At 47.9% G+C, this 21862-nt stretch overlaps 1 protein-coding gene across 1 annotated transcript; it reads left to right on the top strand.

Moving 5' to 3' along the window:
- The first annotated feature begins 4195 nt into the window (after nt 1-4195).
- Nucleotides 4196-5419, top strand: LOC127310456 (uncharacterized). Its single transcript, XM_051341133.1, has 2 exons — nt 4196-4386; nt 4933-5419. Exons 1-2 carry the CDS (start codon nt 4196-4198, stop codon nt 5417-5419), a joined length of 678 nt encoding a protein of 225 aa, XP_051197093.1.
- The last annotated feature ends 16443 nt before the right edge of the window (nt 5420-21862 follow it).

The raw sequence follows: 21862 nt of genomic DNA, 5'->3' as shown, positions 1-21862 counted from the left end.
CAGAGGGCACTAGTAGAGTCCTTCGAGACGCTCAAGAAGGCCGCCAACAATTCGCTGCGGCTGCGCCTGCTAGAGGACGCGGCGGCCCATCGAGCTCTCATGGCCGCATAGCGGGCGGCGGAGAAGCTGAGGAGGGAGGAGGCAACGACGGGGCCGGGTTGTCGGGCGGCAAGTAGCCTAGGGCTTGTTTCTCCTTTTATCATAGTATATATTATGCATTTTACTTAAATGAAATATATTGTTGAAAAAACAATATGGGTCGTCCCGCTGGGAGCACACCTAGACGCAGACAAACGCGCGGTAAAAACTACCATTTTCATGTTCACGAGGCAACACAAACGGACACTCGTGACCACTTTTCGGCGTCCGATATGGGTCGCCCCGTTGAATATGCCCTTAGGGCATCTCCAACACGCCGACCCAAACGGACGCGTTGGGCCGTCCGTTTTGGGCCGTTTGGGTGGCCGCACGGACACCCGGACAGCGGCCCGCGTGCGCGTGTCGTTTGGGTCGCGCGCTGCGCCCAACGCGTGAACGCATCGCATATGTGAAGAAAATCAAAAACAAAGGAAAATTTAAACCTAAACGAAGTTTTATTAAACATATGTCCTATTTCGGGCAAATTTGTACATATGCCTTATTTTGGGCAAATTTAAACTACCAACAGAAGCCCTCTATATGGGCTTTAAAATTAAAAACAAATAAAAAAACCTCTATTAGGGTTTGAGGAGGATGAGGTGGTCGTCGGTGCGCCGCCTAGTCCCTGTGGGCCTCGTCGCCGTCGGTGTCGATGAAGTCCCCGGGCGTCGAGGCGTTGTTGTGGCTCGACCGCGCCGGGGTCTCCGGCCACGGCGACCACATGACCTCCTCCCAGGCCGAGTGCGGGTCCGGAGCCGCCCACTGCTCCGCCGCAGCACCCCGTAGCTGCGCCTCCTCCCTGAGAGGCGCAGCTCCCTCTCCTGCCACGCGAGGCGTCTGGCCTTCTGGCGCCTCTCCTGATCCGCGAGGCGCCTGGCCTCCTGGCGCATCTCCTCCTCGCGGCGGAGAGCCGGGCCTCCTCGCGCGGCCGCGTCGCTGCCTCCTCCCGGTGGACCTGGGCGAGCAACTCCCAAGCCTCAGCGTCCTCGACCGCCTGCCGGGCCTCCTCCTCCATCGTGGAGGTGTGAATGGCTGCCGCGAGATGCGGCCACTTCGCCTCCTCCTCCGCCGCGGACAGCGCCAGAGCGGCGCGCAGGTCCGGGTCAACCTCCTCCTCCGGCTTCGGCAGCAGCAGCGGCGCGGGTTACGCCAATTCTGCGCCGACGCGGGTGGCCTCTCCGATGTGGAGACCGTCGCGGTTTCCCCCGGCCCTCAGCGCCGGTGGAGGACGGCGGCTGTTGCTGGCCTCGCCATCGTTGGCGCTGGGAGCAAAAGCCCTCTTCGGGGCCATGGCGGCGGTTGCGCGTGCGTGGGGAACCGTCGAGTGGAGACTGGAGTGGGGAGTGGACTGGACAGGGACATATCCCTCCAGTCCACATTTAATATGACGTGGGCGGTCACCGATAGCTGGGCCCAAGGGAGACGAGCAGGAGAGCAGGCGGGCGCGACCGGATGCCGCGTACCATCCGCGGACACGCAAACCTAGCCCAGATTTAGGTTGGTTTTGCGCCGTCCCGGACACCGCGGCCATCCGCATTTGCGATACGTGACCGGGCGTTGGGCCACGTATTTGTCCGATTGCACCCATCCGAACGCGTGGGCATCAGATGGGTCGCCGCGTTAGAGATGCCCTTAGCCCAGTGCGTGTCCAGTGACAAGTGGAGGAAGAAGTTAAAATGATACTCCTACTTTGGCAGATAGGAGATCCGGAAGGCAGTGATCAGGCAAACTCGGTGTGCAAATCAACGTGGTGGTGAGATGAATGCCAGGTACCTGTATTGAGTATTGACCAGTACGACCACATCGCATCTGCCACTGGTAGTGGCCAGATCACGCAATCACACAACCTAGGCAGCAGCCATGCAGATAAATTTATTTTTTTTTGGGAAAAGGAAGGTGATATTAATTCTCCGTTCTTAGGGCATATCCAATAGGGCGACGCAAACGGATATTCTTCGTTTGTTTACGTCTGCGCGGACAAAAAATGCGCTTCAGCGGCTAGACGCAAAACGTCTGCAGCGTTCGTCCTGACGCAAACGTGGACCAAATATGCGCCAGGAATGCGTCTCTGCGAACGCGTCCACGCGTCCGTTTTTGTCCGGTTGGGCTGCATGCAACCTTCTCTCTCCTCCTTTAATCACACATGTGTTCATTCCTAGCCACACAAATATAATCTTTTCTTCTCTCTCCTCTCTAATCACGCATGCGGTCAGATAAATGCGTCACTGCCGCCGGAGAAGGGACAGACGCATGCAGACATGCGGACGTTTTTATATCCGTGACCGACGCAAACAGACATTAATATGCGTCGTCCCGCTGGAGTTGCCCTTACAAAAGACATAAAAACAAAGAAAAAATACAACGAAGCCTTTCTTCCAGATCCCAACGACGTCAACGCACATAGGCTTTTTTTCCCGCCGCTCCTCCACACGCCTTGGATATGAGCTAGCACCATGGCCAGCAGGAAGTCGTAGCACCGGATCCGAGGATCCTACTTCCTAAAACATCGCTGACGACGCAGAACAACTAGAAACCACCTTCATTTTCCTCTTCTTCAAACACTGGGACCGCCACCTAGTCGGTTCCGAATGGGGCACATCGATCTCGCTAGATTTGTGGACCGTCGAGCTGGAGGAAGTCGAACACGTGACGAATAAGCTTCGTAGAGTGCCGCCACTGGAAGGGTAGTGCGCTGATACCAAACTCCAAACTGGTTGTGCCTCCGTCTCCTAGACGCCTACGGAGGTACCATACCTACCTTTGCACGATGTACAAGCCTAGATCTGTGGATTCCCCAACCTTCCGCCACTGGAGCAGCCATCGGAGGCGGAGGGACAAGCGAGGTTGGGAGAAGCGGTGGGCTCACAAAGTCAGCTCTCTCGATTGTAGACGGGAGAGATGAAACGGCAAAGTCCGTATTTTGCAGTCACGCAGATAAACTTGAATGAGAGACAACTTTGACGAGCAAGGAGGAGCAGCAATACGACGAGGTGTGCATGATCCATCCCAGTATTAGTAATAGTATTAACAAATAATGGTTAAAGAATAATCTCGATGTATGCATTGTTCTAGTAATATACCGGTGTACCGAGCTGAATAGGGATGACAATGGATACCCATGACCCGCATACCCACCGGGTAAAAACCCAATAAGAGTACGGGTATGGGATAAAATATTACTCATAGGTTTGTTAATGGGAAAAATATAATACCCATCGGATAGAGCGGTACGGGTATGGGATGGTAGAACCCATACCCACATATCCATTTACCCATCTAAATTTAACTAGTGGGTTATTGTAATATTCTAAAGCTACTTAATTCCCTCCTAATCACGCCTTAGGTTGAACCTCACGCTTTCCAGTCTCACAATCTTCGGTAGGTTAGTGAGGCTTAGACCCATATTTAGGATCGGTTCACCTCATGGCATATTTTTTTGATCAATTAGATGTGTTGTAAGTAGGCGCGGACCTTGGGCCGAAATCCTGGGGGCTAAATGGCTGAGGGGGCTAAAAATGAGATTTAGGCTGACTTTAATGGATAAATGGGCCAACTACCTGTAAATAATAGGACGTTTCTTCATGGGCTGGGGAGCGGCGGCCCACTTTAGCCTCCACTAAGGGTGCCAATGCGGGCTGGAGCAGGGGCGGTACCGCCCGCGACGGGGCGAGAGGCGGGCGAGACGGCAGCGCGGGGCGGTGGATCCACCGCCCGGCGGTAGCGCCCGCTACCGCCCGGCTGCCGCCCGCGCTGGCGCCGAGAGAGGGGGCGAGAGGGGGCGAGAGCGTTGGCAGGACGGGGCGAGAGCGCGGGCGAGAGGGACGGGTAACGGCTAGCTGACGTGGCGCGATCTAATTCGTCCACGTCAGCAGGCGGGGTAGCCGTTGCTGGCTCAAAAAATTCGAAAAAAGCCAAAAACCCCAAAATTTCATCCCCACCCCCTATAAATACCCCCCATATGGTTTCACTCATTCCACACCTCACTTCATCTCCTCCACTCTCCATTTCCACTCCTCTCAACGCCATGTCTTCGTCTAGCAGCAGTTCGAGCGACGGAATGGAGGGTGATATGATCGGTGCATTCCAGGCGGAGTATGAGGAGGCGATGCTCAACCTCGAGGTGGAGCCAAGACGGCCGCGATGCCATCGAGAGTTCATCAGGCGTGATCGTCTGGGTGCGCACGATCGGCTCTACGAGGACTACTTCGCCGACGACTGTAATTATCCTCCGAGCTTCTTTCGGCGAAGGTATCGGATGAGGCGATCCCTTTTTCTACGCATTGTGGATAGATTGGGTGAATACTCTCCGTATTTCACCCAAAGAGTTGATGCTCTCAACCGTGCTGGTTTTTCTTCCCTACAAAAGTGTACTGCGGCTTTACGTTTATTAGCTTATGGAGCCGCTGCAGATACGATAGATGAGTGACTTAAGTTAGCTAGACAAACTTCATCAGATTGTCTAGATAGATTCTGCGAAGGCATCATTGACTGTTACGGGGAAGAGTTTTGACGTCGACCAACTGTCGCGGATACTCAGCGTCTGTTAGCGAAAGCCGAGGAGCGTGGCTTTTCGGGCATGTTAGGGAGCATCGATTGCATGCATTGGCAGTGGAGGAACTGCCCAGTGGCGCATGCCGGTCAATTCACAAGGGGAGACATCAAACACCCTACCATAATCTTAGAAGCCGTTGCGTCGTATGATCGTTGGATCTGGCATGCCTTTTTTGGAGTGGCCGGGTCCAACAACGACATCAATGTACTCAATCACTTGCCGTTGTTCACTGATGTGCTTAGGGGAGAAGCACCCATAGTGAACTTCATGGTGAATGGACACGAGTATAACTATGGTTACTACCTTGCCGACGGCATCTACCCCTCCTGGCCGGTGTTCATGAAAAGTGTTACTCTTCCACAAAGTGAAAAGCATCGACTGTTCACTACTGATCAATCAGCTTGGCGCAAAGATGTCGAGTGTGCCTTTGGAGTGCTGAAGGCTAGGTTCAACATTCTAGCAGTTCTGGGACGCTCCTACTCGAGGCGTACTCTTGGGTTGATCATGCGTGCATGTGTCATTCTGCACAACATGATCATCGACGATGAGCGTGATACAAATTTGAAGAACATCTATGAGACAGTTGATTCCAATGTCGGCCCTGTGATACACAACAATGCATCACCAAGTCTAGCAGCCAGGATTCAGATGGACAACGAAATGAGGGACTCACCGATGTATACACAGCTCCAGCATGATTTGATTGAGCATGTGTGGGCTAATGCCTAGATTATGTAATATTTTCAAATTTTTATGTAATTTTTTTTATAATGTAATCGGTAACAATTTTAGTTGAATAAAATAATTTTCTTGCATTATTTTGAATGTTGTAATCTGAAAAAGAAATGCTGATGGCGAGGAAAGAGAAAAGCTGATGTGGATGAGAGAGAAGTGAGAGCTGGTACTATAGCCCGTGCACTGGCACCGTGGGGTGAGAGTGGGGTGAGAGTGAGGGTAAAAGCTGACGTGGCGAGGTTATAGCCTGTGATGCATTGGCACCAGCCTAAGGTCCACCTCTGGTTGTAAGCACGGGTATTTTTTACCCATGGATACCCATTTACCCTCTCGGGTGACGGGTATGAAAATAACTTGTACCCATTAACAGGTATAGGTACGGATGACGGGTAAGATTTAAGGTGACGGATACGGGTATGGGATAGCTCTACCCGTACCCGTACCGTGTGGGTGCCATCCCTAACCGAGCGGTTGAAGAATAATCAAACGAGTGGTTTCCGCATGAAGCTCAGTGCCGCGGAGGCTCTGAAAATTTGCAGGTTAGAGCATCCCCAGCCGTTGGGGCTCCCCAGGCCGAAATCCGGCGTTATTTAGCGCCGGATGGATGTATTTTGTGGCCTGGGGAGGCCCATTTTTCCAGCCGCGAGCCCATGGTCGCCTTCTGACGCGCACCCACCGCGTGCATAGCGGCAAGCGCGATCACGGGAAGGGCAATCGTCAGAGTTCCCTCGACGCATTGAACCGTCGCGAAGTGGTCTGGAGAGCCGAAACGACTCGTCGGGAACGGTCGAAGTGGCCTCGATGCGAGAACCGCCGTAATGGAGCACGAACTCCGCGGAAGAGCAACCGCCGCTCTCTTCGTCGAGAGACCTACATATACGGTTTTCGACGGCCGACGCCATTCATCTGTTCTCTCCTCACCATCCTCCGTCAACCATGAGCGATCTCTCTTGGCCATCGGACACCGACAGCGAGGGGAAGCCGCCTGGATGGCGCCATTGGTGGGATAAAGCTGCATCGTCCAGCAGCGACGATTCCCCCCCGCCGGCCAGCGACGAGGACGAATGGGATGACGACGAGGAGGACGAGGAGGAGGACGAAGAGGCCAAGGAGCGAGGCCGAGGAAGAGGCCGAGGAAAAGGAGGAGGAGCGGCGGGGAGGAGGACGACGAAGAGGCGAGGACAGCGGACGAGGAGGAGGACTCAACTTCCTCCGACGAGGAGGTGACGAGCCGGAAGCGTCGCCGCCACGACGATGAGGCGGGGCCATGTAGGAAGAAGAAGTAGTTTAAGTTTGTTTTAAAGTTTTTATATGTAATTTTTATGTTTATTCGAATTATATTCGAAATATATATAATCTATCTATGTTGCACCACTTGAGAGTTCAAAGCTTTCGTTCGACGAGGGTATTGCCGTAGATCGGGAAGACGAGGGTATTGCCGTACAAATCCAGGCCATTGTCGCCGATAAGTTGGGGCCACGCGCGCTTTCGTTTCGTCCGGAGTCCCCGAGCGCTCCCCGGGGGGCCGGGGATGGCGTGGGATCGCCGGATGAATTTAGGGCCAAATCCGGACGAAAACGAGGAACCGGGGGCGCGATTGGACAGAATTACGCCGTCCGGATGGAAAAGTGCTGGCCCGGGGCTTGTTCGGGGGACGAGTGGAGATGCTCTTACCCCGCAAATGCCCCGTTTGTTTGAACAGGAGCCGAGCCGACGAAAGGTGCCGAGCCAAGCCGATCCGACAGAGGGCACTCCGAAAGTAGGCTCGGCTCCTAAAATACTGTATTTTAGCTACATGTCCGTGGTGGATAATCTGTGTTAGAAGATCCGTAGCGTAGCCTTTTGATGGCCGCGGGGAGGCAGCTCGCGGCGGGACCCACCCCATTAAGCACTCCACCGAGCTCCCAGCCAGGACATGGCAGGCGCAACAACGCAGACAGCATGGTCTATACCTAGCGGATCTTTCACGAGGACGGACGCGCCGGTGCTAGGTACACCATTCTCATGTAGGAGTACGTACTATACTCCGTATTGGAAACGCTTCGCGACAAAGAATACACTGAGCCCTTGTTGCTGCCTACGCTTGAGGAAACGGATCCAGTACAAAGCCCGCTGTGTCGACGAGCTGCAGATGAAGAGTTGCAGTGCAGGCGTGCAGGCAGGTGACGGACCGATGGATGGACGGGTGGCTTGACCGTCCAGGCCCCGCTTCAGCTCGGCTCAGCTGGGTCCCACAACCTGCATAGCGCTCCGGCAGACACGACAGGATCGTTATTATTATTACTCACTCCAGGCCACGGTGTCACTGCTGCTCGTGGTGCGCATGCACCTCCACCCGCCATTCACTTCCATTCCATCGTGCATGCCCCCGCCCGCGGATAGATATCAGGTGACATGCACCTTTTGCATGTCATACGGTGACATGCGACCTAAATTTAAATTTAAACGCTGTGAAAAAAATTTAAAAAAATTCATGCATGTTCACAGCACATATTAAGATGATCTCTAAAAATTTCAGATCAAAATTTGAAACATACATCGAGAAACAAAAAAGAGAAACTCAGATGTGAATAGTCTACAGAAAAACTCAGATTTGAATTCGGGAACTATTCATGACAGATTTCTCTTTTTTGTTTCTTGATGTGTGTTTCGAATTTTGATCTGAAATTTTTAGGAGTTATCTTAATATGTGCTGTGAATATGCATGATTTTTTTTCAAATTTTTTCGCAATGTTTAAATTTGGATTTAGGCCGCATGTCACCGTGTGACATGCAAAAGGTGCATGTCACCTGATCTCTATCCCCCGCCCGCATAGGCACACCGCGTTCACGCAACGACCGTTAACGGCTAGTAGCAGTTGCACTCGGATAGTGTAATTTGTAACAGCAGTAAACGTATGTCTAGAAAATGATTCTCAGCCAACCTGACTCAACCAGCCTCACCATTTCCGACACTTACGAACAAACAAGATTATGAAAGTTACCAATGCTAATCCGCGCGCGTCGCAAAACGACAATCTGTAGCCAACAACAACGCACATAACTAATCACAAGTTGACGACCCCATCCGTATACGACCGATCCTACAGCGCGCGCGCGACGAGGGAACATGTCTCGTCCCATCCCAAACATGCCTCCCGGCCCCTCCGTCGTCATCGTACGGCCCCGGTTCACTCCGCCTCCGGAGCGAATTCCTGCGCCGCCCCCGCCAGGACCGCGGCAGCAACGCTCACGCGAACAAGACAAGGGCGAGGGTAGGGCCGTCTTTCCGCCGCTGCTCAAACGGTTCGGCGCCAAAGTTTCGTTTCCCTCCAACTCTCCAGAATCCAGAAAAGGCCCACTTGTCTTTGCCATCTTTTTCACGAGCGTCGGCGGAGCCAGCGGGCACGTGGTCACCGGCGGGCGGAGCCGCCGCTGCGCACACACCTGGCTCTCACGTGCCACGCGGCGCCAACAGCATTTGCGTACCGTCCTGGGAAGAGATAAAGATGGAACGGTGTTCGTTGAGTGGAGCTGGTGATGGGGCCTCACGCGCCCTCGAGTCTCGCCGTGGTCAACGTGGGTGAGAGGGCAGCTCTGCAGCGTGGGGGGAGCGGATCAAGTAAATTCTTTACTCCGAGAATTACAACAGATAAGGTAAAAAACGGAGCCGCTAACCACTGTAGAAACCGAACGGAAAACACACGGGCAAACGAGCCAAACGAAACACAGAATCTCTACGTAAGTGAAACTCTGTACACACTGTTTCCCTGCCCTAGGGCGGCACAAAGGGCCTTTCAACATCACACGAACCGGCGGGGGCGACGGACGAACGGCACGGCGGCCGGCACGGGACGCAGGAGCAGGATGTGGTTTCCTTGTACTTTGCGGCGTCGGCGGTCGTCTCCATCCGGTTGCCGGAAACAGGCCATTCATTCATTCATTCACGGATCACCGTATCTAATCGCCCGTGTCGGCACTGTTTTGGATCCACCTCCATCATGGCGGGGAAAGACGCAGCTGTTTACGAGTGACGAGCGTGCATGGCACCATCTCCATCTGGATGGAGGATGATGGGTCCTGGATATGGACTTCAGTCTCTACGGCAGGTGATCAACACATTATCCTCGTATTACTCCCTGAAAATAACTTTTTTTTTAGATACAAACGTATCTATAAATACATTTATATCCAGATAAAACTTGTGATGCTTATTTTAAGACGAAAGTAGTACTACAGATATATATTAATACATAGTATTTCATCTCTTCCAAAAAGCACCTATAGGTACTTTTTTCAGGATATTAGAGCACAAAATTATGGCACGTGTTTCACTACGGGAACCAGTCAAGGTGCTGACGGTCCGAAACCGTCGGCACATGCCCATTTGGCCGTTGGCATAGGCTCTGCCGACGGCCACCGTCGGCACAATAAAGTCTCAGCACATACACATTTACCGTTGGCACAGATTGATCGTTGGCACAACAACTTGTGTCGACGCCTACTAACGGCCATTTGGAAAATCTAGCTCGATTTTTTTAAAAAAAAAATCAATTTTTCAAAGTTTTTTATCTTTCACATGGATAATTTTTAATTATAGCTACACTTAATGTTAAGTCAAACTAAACTAATGTTTCAACTTCCCAATTGGTCACCCTAACGCTACTTCAACCCTAGCAGGCTTAAGTTCTATATTCCTTCGGGTTGAGCTTCTAAGACAGAATTAACACCTTGTTGATAACACTACCATATCAATCCTATTAACATTTACACCATGATATCACACTCTTTATAATTTTGAACATCAAACAATTATTTAAATTAACATCAATTCAATTATTAATTTTAATTTTTTTCTTAAACATAAAAAAATATAAAATCGTGAATTTCTGGCAAAAACTAAAATCTTCTTGCTTTCGTATCTCCATTTGGAATTTTCAGAACCTAAAAAATGCCAACCGGGTAAATCCTGGTGAATTCGGATGTAACTTTTTCCCGCGATTATTTTGATATATTGTACATTTTTTTTGTTAAATACTCTTGCAAAAAAGATTAAAATTCATTTTTGTTAAATTCTCTTGCAACTAGATGATTTAACACATGGACATCTCAAAACATTTTATTTTTTGATTTTTTTTATCATTCTCTTTTATTTTTTACAAAACTGAAAAGGCGATATCGATCCACCGGGGGTGGGGGTGCGTGGAGAAAAAAATATTGTGCCGACGGCTTCACAGAGCCTACACCCTAACACCGTTTTGCTGCCGTCACGGTGGAGTACCTACGCCGACGGCCTTTTTCTGTGTCGACGGTGGCCGTCGGCACAAGCTTTTCTGTGCCGATGGTTTTCTTGTGCCGACGGCCTTCTTCATGGCATGTCATGTTCAGAGCCTGTGCCTACGGCCTCGATAAATTGCCGTCGGCACAGAATTTGGTCGTCGACACCTTGGCTCTTTCCCGTAGTGTCTGGCGATCTTTAATATGATGCAAAATAGGGCATCAACAAAAAGATTCAAAAGTTGATATTTTGACACATTTCAAACATGAAATTCGACTTCGGCACATAGTTTGACACTTTCGATGCATTTACTTTTCCGCACTTCTGATACGTGCACCTTTCGACACTAGGTATGGTTTGACTCTGATGCTACTACGAATCGAGTTCGACACAGGATATACCACGACTCTGATACTACATTTCAACCTCTACACGCCCTACAAAAATCATTCTAGAAGTAAAATGAGTTTCTGTAGATGGAAAGGTAGGTGCGGGGAGATTCAGTTCATGGTGATGGTGAATGTGCCTGGTGAAATAAATGTGATAAGTGAATATGATTCTTCCTATTTGTATTTGAGAAGGCAAGCAACCCAAAAGAGAGAAAAACCTCCTCTTGGTATATTTCAACTTTCTCCAATGATCTTTCTGCATGTTACCAAAGTCATGGTCAACGCATCTATTAAGGTGGTTAAACCAGATCAAAGATTTAAGCTTAGTGGTTCCTTGTGATTCCTCGAATATTACTAGATCCTCTTTGATATCGGCCATGTCACTCGGGGGTCGCTGATTCACTAGCAAACAAGTTCATGTCTATGAGTTCTTAAAATCATGTTACATGGACCCTTAAATTAGATAACAATATTAGGTGCACATAAACATTCATTCTCATACATAATCATCTTAATCATAAATTCACAAAAAATGGAACAGAAATAGCACAACACATCTCACCAATCTTCTACATCTCCCACGCCTATGGGATCTACTCACACATGAGAGGAGAAAAGCACAATGATATCATCGCAATGTAAATGGAGTTCATTTCGATATTACCGAGCAAGCCACAATAGTTGAAGATCAAATCAAATACAAACCGGGATGGAATAGAGGTTCCAGTCTCTAGTCTTACAAGTATGAATTCCTCTCTCTCTCTCTCTCAGTACAAGTGGGGTGTGATGGACGAGTAGATGATCTTGGGGGGTAGATCTTCGTGGGAGTCGATGATGTTCTTCTCCTTCTTCAGATCTGATCTCCTCTATTCTGGTGCGAATGGTGGCTGTCGCTTTCTCTTTTTTCTATGTGTCCTTCATGAAAGAGGCTTGTATAGATATGAGGAAGGTGGCAGCACACAGTACGGACGAGTGGTACGGTCTGCCCCGCCCGCACTGGGGTCCGCTAAACATCCTGTTGCGCTGATACATGCATTTTATATCATCATTATTGCTACATATAGAGTTAGTTTTCATTGTTATTTTCCTTCATACATTATTATTTATGCATTTTTAGATGATTTCCGGGACTTTCCTATAAAGTCCCCTTCATTGGTATTTCATTCCTAGGAGGCAGAAAACCTCCTTTTTTGAATTTTATTTGTTTCAGGATTTTCTGGATCGCTAAAATTCGAGAAAAATTACCTGATCAGTATTTCACCCGAAGGAAGGCCGTGAGCGAAAGAAACAAGCGAAAAGGGCCACGAGGTGCAAACGAGCACAGGTGGCCCGGCCCAAATTCCTAGCCGCGCTACCTACACTCGTTCGCATCTTGTAAATCGTTTCGGCCCCCCTTTTATCCCAGACGCTCCGTTTTTCCAAAAAAAACGAAGCCATATTTTTCCCGAGATTTATTGAGGCGACGACAGAGGAGAAAGTCCTCTCCTACTCCGGGAGAGGGCCGATCCTGCTACACCGGTGCCTTCGGTGAAGGGGACAAGGACGCCATCGACATCCCCACTCCTCCTTGGCTTGGGAGGAGGCATCTCCATCAACATCTCCACCAGCACCATATATCATCACCACCATCACCATCTACGAGATCGACGTCATCCCCTCATAGTTTGTGACGAATTGAACCCCGGATATTGTTTTTAGTGCTATTGCATGTTTGTGATTGGTACTTTGTCATTATTTCATGGGGAGATTATATATTCAGATTGTGTTGGAACCATTATACCTCTGGTCCTAAGGGCATATGATGATCTGGCTATGATATGATGTGCAATGTGTATTTGGTCAAGTTTTCTATATTTTATGTTGTTCTATGATGGTTTTATGCGAACGTCGACTACATATTACTTCACCTATATGGGCTCATAGGGCTACACTTTGATGTAATGCATTAGTGTTGGAGGGGTCGGAATGACAGAAACCGTCTTTCAACACTATGGGTTGCATTAGAGGGGTTTATGTCAGAGACCCTAAATCTTATTGCTATGATGGGACATTTATGTCTTAATGATTTCTAAATCTTCTCCGCATCCAGTGGTCGGAACGCAAGCGTCGCGCCGTTGGATGGTTGACACGTGTCAAAACCCTAAGCGGTAAAAATGGCTAAAGATAAGTTACCGCTCAAATCGCCCGAAAATGGCGCCAAGATTGGCGGAACCGTTGGAACTTTTCAAGGTTCCGGGTAACAGTTTGAAAACTGACATACTATTATCTCAATAGGGGATTAACTCGGAGACGCATTGTGAAAATGGTGTCGATGGATAAATTCCCGCGGGATAAAGTTATTTTCCGACTTAAAGTTGGGAAAGAAGATAAGATGAAGTTGGAGTTCTTCAAGTTTCCCCATGTTACCAAGAGAATTGTCGAAAGCCATGAAGCTCTAGCAAGGCGGAAACAAGAGGTGAATCTCGAAGAAAACTGGGGGCTACTGTTGTGGGTATACTTCATGGGTGTACCATCGACAGTGCCTAGATCCGGCAAGCCTAGGTGGCCAATAGATGGTGATGTGGCATGTGGCCCATTGGGCGGCCCAGTTGCTGTTGATCGTGAAGGATGAAGTCCAGCCCAGAATCAGGAAGCCGGATCCCAACCGACCTACGAAGGAGGCCGGATCCGTGAAGGCCCATGAGGAACCCGGATCCAGTATGACGTAGATGGAAGGCGGATCCTTGACGTACACGGCAAGACATTGTACCGTAGTAAGGCAACCTGTAATTCGACTAGGACTCTCCATGTAACCCTAGATTTGTGCGCCTTTATAAGCCGGATTCTGGGAGCCCTAAAGGCAGAACTACAACTCATTGTAACAACGCGAAAGTGCCCAGATAATTCTAGACAAGAAGCAGTTGGCCTGTCATCGAGCAGGTGATCCGAAGCTGGGTAAATCGCTTACCACCGTCCCGAGTGCTCTCCGCCCTATGGCCCCTACTTGTTTTCCCCCTCATGAGGATCCCTCCTCCGAGGTACCATCGAGTAGGCAACGACACCCAGGTACTTCCCTTGGGTCTACCGTCTGAGCATCGGAATCATATACCTAATCTTGATTCTCAGTATCTTCTTCAACATTTTCTCTTGAGGCTTCTTTCTTCATCCTTTGTTCTTCAAGGTCTATATCATATTGTGGGTCGATGAGGTCATTCTCCTCCTGGGTCATTCTTTCTATTTCTTTATCTTTACGAGCTTGTTCTTCTTGATACCATACTGGCCCAGGAGGTTCTTGCGTTTCTATACCTCATCTTGTAATAGTATTAGTAGAAATAACTTTACTAAAATCTTTTTGGCTTAAACTCAAAGCTTGAGCTTTAGCTATTTGGTCACATTGTACTTGAACCATATCAAGATATTTATTTAAGTGTTTAGTTGCGTGACTTAAATCTTCTAGTGTTCCTACTAAAGCATTTATATCGCTCTTGTGGAGCGTAAGTTGACTAAACGTTAGCTCTCTAAATTCAGTTTGTTGATACCAACATTTTTCATTTCCATATTAATCTCATTCTCACCTACTATTGCTTGTAGTTCATCAGTCTTGTTTTCTATTGCAAGCTTAGTTTGTATACCTTTCTCTTCCATTGATGTTTTTACTTCAGGCATAAGTTCAGGGGTTATAAAGAGCATACCTTTCTTCGATTCAATCTCACCTAATGGATTTTATTGTTCATCATTTAAAGTTCTCTCAGCGAAAAGGTAAATTGCCTCCTTCTATGTCAATGAGTTTGGAGTTCCTCCTGCACATGCATCAACCATTTGTTTAGATTCATCGTTAAGTTAATCCTACCGCAAGAACGAAAACCAAGCAAAGATGCAATCTAGAAGATAGGAGCAACGAGAAGATCATGAGACTAACCCTCGAAGATTTCCAAAGCCTACTAGATTAGATCTCGTTGTTGCAGAAGATGATCACTTGCTGCTTTCAAAAGCCCGTAGAAGATCTTGACGGTGCCACAGTTGGGCAGCACCTCCGTACTCGGTCAGACGTTTGGTGTTGATGTCGACATCCTTCTCCCTGTTCCAGCAGGCAGCGGAAGTAGTAGATCCTCCTCGGAATCTCGACAGCACGACGGCGTGGTGGCGGTGGTGGTGGAGAACTCCGGCAGGGCTTCGCCTAAGCACTAGTAGAGGTGTATGAGGAGGAGGGGCGGCTAGGGTTTGGGGAGAGGGGGCGCCGGCCTTGGTGCCTCTAGGGGGTGCGGCCAAGGTGGTCTTGGTGTGGCCGCCTCCCTCCCCTTGTCCCTCATTATATAGGTGGAACCCCCAAGGGTTCGCCCAAAGTCTTCGAATAAGACCCCAATTCAAAAACTGTCATATGGACGAATCCTACTTGGGGTGGGACTCTCCCCTTCCCTTGGTGGGGTGGCCGGCCACCTTAGGTGGAGTCCACCTGGGACTCCTCCTCCCTTTGGCTGGCCGGCTAAGCTTTCCATGGTGATTTCTTCCGGACTTTTCTAGAACCTTCCATAAAAACACCGAATCATTTCCAAACATGGAAAGTGACTTCATATATATGAATCTTATTCTCCGGACCATTCCGGACCTCCTCGTGATGTCTTGGATCCCATCCGAGACTCCGAACAAACATTCGAACTCCATTCCATATTCTATATCTACTTAAAATGACATCAAACCTTAAGTGTGTCACCCTACGGTTCGTGAACTATGTAGACATGGTTGAGACTCTCCTCCGACCAATAACCAATAGCGGGATCTGGAGATCCATAATGGCTCCCACACATTCAACGATAACTTAGTGATCGATTGAACCATTTACATACGATACCGATTCCCTTTGTCACGCGATATTTTACTTGTCCGAGGTTTGATCATCGGTATCTCCATACCTTGTTCAACCTAGTCTCTGACAGGTACTCTTTACTCGTACCGTGGCATGTCATCTCTTATGAACCATTCATATGCTTGCAAACTAATCAGACGACATTCCACCGAGAGGGCCAAGAGTATATCTATCCGTCATCGGGATGGACAATATCCCACTCTTGATCCATATGCCTCAACTCATACTTTCCGAATACCTAATCCCACCTTTATAACCACCCATTTACGCAGTGGCGTTTGGTGTAATCAAAGTACCCTTCCCGTATAAGTGATTTACATGATCTCATGGTCGAAGGACTAGGTAACCATGTATCGAAAGCTTATAGCAAATTGAACTTAATGACGTGATCTTATGCTACGCTTAATTGGGTGTGTCCATTATATCATTTATCTAATGACATAACCTTGTTATTAATAACATCCAATGTTCATGATCATGAAACTATGATCATCTATTAATCAACAAGATAGTTATACAAGAGGCTTACTAGGGACTCCTTGTTGTGCTCATAACACACATGTATCAATGTTTCGGTTAATACAATTATAGAATGGTATGCAAACATTTATCATAAACGCAAAGATATATAATAACCACTTTATTATTGCCTCTTGGGCATATCTCCAACAGTCTCCCACTTGCACTAGAGTCAATAATCTAGATTACATTGTAAGGTACCTAACACCCATGGAATTCTGGTGTTGGTCATGCTTTGCCCTAGGGAGAGCTTTAGTCAACGGATCTACCACATTCAGATCTGTGTGTACTTTGCAAATCTTTACTTCTCCATCTTTGATGTACTCGCAAATCGAATGGAAACGCAGCTTGATATGCTTCAGCTTCTTGTGTGACCTTGGTTCTTGTGCATTGGCGATGGCACCCATGTTATCACAATAAATAACTAGTGGGTCCAATGCACTAGGAACCACACCAAGCTCAACAATGAACCTCTTCAACCATACCGCTTCCGATGAAGCCTCCGAAGCCGCTATGTATTCCGATTCAGTTGAAGACTTCGCCACCGTGCACTGCTTGGAACTACTCCAACTTACTGCAGCACCATTCAATATAAACACGTACCCAGACTGAGACTTAGAGTCATCAGGATTAGTGTTCCAACTTTCATCGGTGTAACTGGTTACAACGAGCTCTTGGTCACCGCCATAACAAAGAAACATATTTTTAGTCCTTTTCAAGTACTTCATGATATTCTTGACCATTGTCCAATGTTCCATTCCTGGATCACTTTGATATCTGCTGGTCAAACTAATAGCATGAGCGATATCCGGCCTAGTACACATCATAGCATACATGATAGAGCCTACTGCCGAGGCATAGGGGATTTGATTCATCCTTTCTCTTTCTTCTGCCGTAGCTGGACCTTGAGTTTTACTCAAGACCTTACCTGGCAACATAGGCAAGAACCCTTTCTTACTTTCATCCATTCTAAACTTCTTTAGAATCTTGTCCAGGTATGTACTCTGTGAAAGCCCTATTAGGCGTCTTGATCTATCTCTATAAATCTTGATGCCTAAAATGTACGCTGCTTCACCAAGGTCTTTCATTGAAAAACACTTATTCAAATAACCTTTTACACTGCTTAATAGTTCTATATCATTCCCAATCAATAATATGTCATCTACATATAATATCAGGAATGCTACAGAGCTCCCACTCACTTTCTTGTAAATATAGGCCTCTCCATGACACTGTATAAACCCAAAGTCTTTGATCACCTTATCAAAGCGTCGGTTCCAACTCCGGGATGCTTGCTTCAGTCCATAAATGGAACGCTGAAGTTTGCATACCTTGTCAGTACTTTTAGGATCAACAAAACCTTTGGGTTGTACCATATACAACTCTTCCTCAATGTCACCATTAAGGAACGCCGTTTTGACATCCATCTGCCAAATCTCATAATCGAAAAATGCAACTATTGCTAACAAAACCCTCACAGACTTTAGCTTCGCTACAGGTGAGAAAGTCTCATCGTAGTCAACTCCTTGAATTTGTCGGAAACCCTTTGCATCAGCTTTATAGACAGTAATATTACCATCAGCATCTGTTTTTCTCTTGAAGATCCATTTATTCTCGACAGCCTTGCGGCTATCAGGTAAGTCTACCAAAGTCCATACTTTGTTATCATACATAGATCCCATTTCGGATTTCATGGCTTCATGCCATTTGTTGGAATCTGGGCTCATCATCGCTTCTTCATACGTCGCAGTGTCTTCATCATTGTTGTCCACAATTATGACAGTTAGATAGGGATCATACCAATCAGGAGTGGTACGTTCCCTCATCGATCTGTGAGGTTCAGTAGTTTTCTCGTTCGAAGTTTCATGATCATTATCGTTTGCTTCCTCTCTTACCGGTGCAGGCTGCACAGGAACATCTTCCGGTACTATGCTACTCTGATCTACGAGAGAAGGTTCAGTAACCTCGTCGATTTCTACTTTCCTTCCAGTCACTTCTTTAGTGAGAAACTCCTTCTTAAGAAAGGATCCGTTCTTAGCAACAAAGATTTTGCCTTCGGATCTGTGATAGAAAGTATACCCAATAGTTTCTTTAGGGTATCCTATGAAGACGCATTTCTCCGCTTTGGGTTCTAGCTTGTCAGGTTGTAACTTTTTTACATAGGCTTCGCAACCCCAAACTTTAAGGAACGACAACTTAGGTTTCTTCCCAAACCATAATTCATACGGTGTCGTTTGAACGGATTTAGATGGTGCCCTATTTAAAGTGAATGCGGCTGTCTCTAATGCATAACCCCAAAACGATAACGACAAATCAGTAAGAGACATCATAGAACGAACCATATCTAAGAGAGTTCGATTACGACGTTCGGACACACCATTGCGCTGTGGTGTTCCCGGCGGTGTCAATTGTGAAAGTATTCTGCATTTCTTTAAATGCATGCCAAACTCATAATTCAGATATTCGCCTCCGCGATCAGAACGCAGAAACTTAATCTTCTTGTTACGTTGATTTTCTACTTCACTTTGGAATTCCTTAAACTTCTCGAAAGTTTCGGACTTATGTTTCATGAAGTAGATATACCCATATCTACTCAGATCATCCGTGAAAGTTAGAACATAACGATAACCACCGCGCGATGCTACACTCATTGGTCCACACACATCGGTATTTATGATTTCCAATAAGTCTGTAGCTCGCTCCATTGTACCAGAGAATGGAGTCATAGTCATTTTTCCCATTAGACATGCTTCACATCTATCAAATGACTAAAAGTCAAGTGACTCAAGAAGTCCATCGGAATGGAGTTTCTTAATGCGCTTCACTCCAATATGACCAAGACGACAATGCCACATATAAGTAGAATTATCATTCAATTTAATTCGCTTAGCATCAATGTTATGAACATGTGTATCACTACTCTCGAGATTTAACAAGAATAAACCATTCATCTCAGGCGCATGACCATAAAAGATATTATTCAAAAAAATAGAACAACCATTATTCTCTGACCTAAATGAATAACCTTCTTGCATTAAACAAGATCCAGATATAATGTTGTTGCTGCCAAAACCCACCGGCGGGCAGCGACGGGCAACACCGTAGAGCCGGGAACAACCTAGGGCTGCGGCTGGCCGAGGTCCCTCCGAGCGACGGCCCGCAAAGCCTTCTGGTACACACGTCCGATGCTGATGCAAGGGCGTGCCACCTGACCTATACAGTCGGGGAAGGTGATGGAGATGCCTCGCTTAGTTTCCTGCATGGCATACACGTAAACATTAAATACGAGCCTCGATCGGCTCTCAGGTTATCCTGTGAATCGGCTCAAGGAGCCGATCCACCCATGATTCGTACGAGGTGCACGAATATATGGTGGTCCTGCTTGATCAAGATAAAGCTAATGAGATCTATGACGATTTAGGGTTTTCACCGCATAATCGGATCATCCTACTCAGGATTGGGCCTCGCGGCCACGCACGGTGATCATAAGCCGATCCTAGACAAGGCCTAAAAACCAACACGAGGTTGATCCCCGGAACATCCTGTCTAGGACTAGCGAACGACACCCTACGTGCCGCTGGATCCTCCAGCCCTTTGTAAGGCCTAACTATTGCAGATATTAAACTAATCCTTGATGAACAAGGAGCAACCGTAACGGATCAGATCTACTAAATAATGATCAAGCGGGGTGCCGCCCCTACACCTAAGATAGGTGTAAGGGCGGCTAGATATGCAAGGGTTGCACTACGATAGCATGTTACGCGAAGAACTATGCTAACCCTAACACATCTATGATAACTACGTTGCTCGCCATCAAAAAGGCTTCAGTACGAGCAACGCATGAACAATGTGGAGCTTGTGCTGCCTAGATCGCAAGATGCGATCTAGGCAGCATGTTGCTTACCGGTAGAAACCCTCAAGACGAAGGAGTTGGCGATGCGCCGAGATTGATTTGGTTGGTTGAACGTTGGTTGTTGTTTATTCCATAAACCCTAGATACATATTTATAGTCCAGGGGACTTTCTAACGTGGGAATAATCCCCACCGTGCACGATACAAACTCTAACTTTTAATCTAAGATACAATCTAGAATAATTAAAGATACACGGGCAATCTAGCCCAAACTCTTCGTGCAAGGCCGCTTCAGAGATCTTCCACGTGTAATCTTCCAAGCCCATCTCCCTTACGGCCCACTTCCTGATTTGGCCAAAATCTGGTGATAACACATGCCCCCCTGGTTTTGGCAATGATAATTCCAAAACCACTCTGTTTTTCCTTCGAAGGGTCGTGTCTTGGCAGAGCAGACTTGTTGCAGCATCTTTATCATGATGCCCTGTCTTTTCGACTTCTCTGCAAAATTCGCTAGCTCTAGCATCACCTCCTCGGAAACTGCAACAACATTAAATTTCCACCAGATTTCCCATTATTTAACCGTGCCGATTGATTAGCCCACTTCATCCCCTTCCTCTGCTCCAGCTATCGGCACCAAAAAACCCTCTTCTCCCTCAGCCATGTCGTCTTCTTCCTCCTCTTCCGTCTCCCTCCAATCCTCTTCCTCAAGCGAGTTGGTCCCAGAGCACGACAAGACGGAGGCGTACAACCGCCGGGCTCCCAAACATTGGGACAAGTAGGAGTGGGACTTCGACTTCGTGCCGGAGGGTGAAGACCTCGTCTGGTCAGATGGGGCCATGCCCCTAACCGACGGGGAAGATGACCTCCGGTACCTGGTTGACGGAGCACTGGAGGTGGAGAGCGATGACGACGACCCTCTCTTCCGGGGCAAATTCACCTCCGTCACCAAAGAAGAAGAGGACGACGAAGAAGAAGATGTCTCCTCCGACCTGAAGAAGGAACAGGAGGACGATACCTCCTCCGACGAACCACCACCAAAGCGTATCCGGGGCTGGGCTTGGTCAGACGAGGACAATGATGATGACGAGGAGGAGGCCTCTGCTGAAGGTCACAGTAGCAGCAACGAAGAACTCGCCGACAGCAGCAATGGCGGCAGCTACCTCAGCGACGGTGACGACAGCAACAGCCCTTAGAGTAGGGATTTACTAGCATAGGGTCGGCAGTAGTAATCCGTTCCCTTTTGTTGAACAATCGGCTTCTCCTTGTAAGAAATTTTATTATCAATGAAAACTTCTTTTGACTTTGCCGATGTCCTGTATGCCGATTCAACCGATTTTCCCTCATCTGACTTTGTCGACCGTTAGCCCAATCAATGTTCAATGACTGATGGCAACGCATCGGTCTCCCACGATAATCTGCGAGACAGGTCAATTCAGTCATCCCTCCAAATTAGCCAGTCTTACCGATGATGATAGCACTGCCGATCGTAGTAAGCCGTGGGTTTAGTCTTGAGCAGGTGTCTTTACAAGGGTCCTGGAACTGTCGCTGAATCAGCTTGGATGCTAAAGCTGATACCT

The sequence above is a fragment of the Lolium perenne genome, chromosome 6, assembly GCF_019359855.2.
Source record: "Lolium perenne isolate Kyuss_39 chromosome 6, Kyuss_2.0, whole genome shotgun sequence".
NCBI classification, from domain to species: domain Eukaryota; kingdom Viridiplantae; phylum Streptophyta; class Magnoliopsida; order Poales; family Poaceae; genus Lolium; species Lolium perenne.
This window is presented reverse-complemented; position numbering and strand designations above follow the sequence as displayed.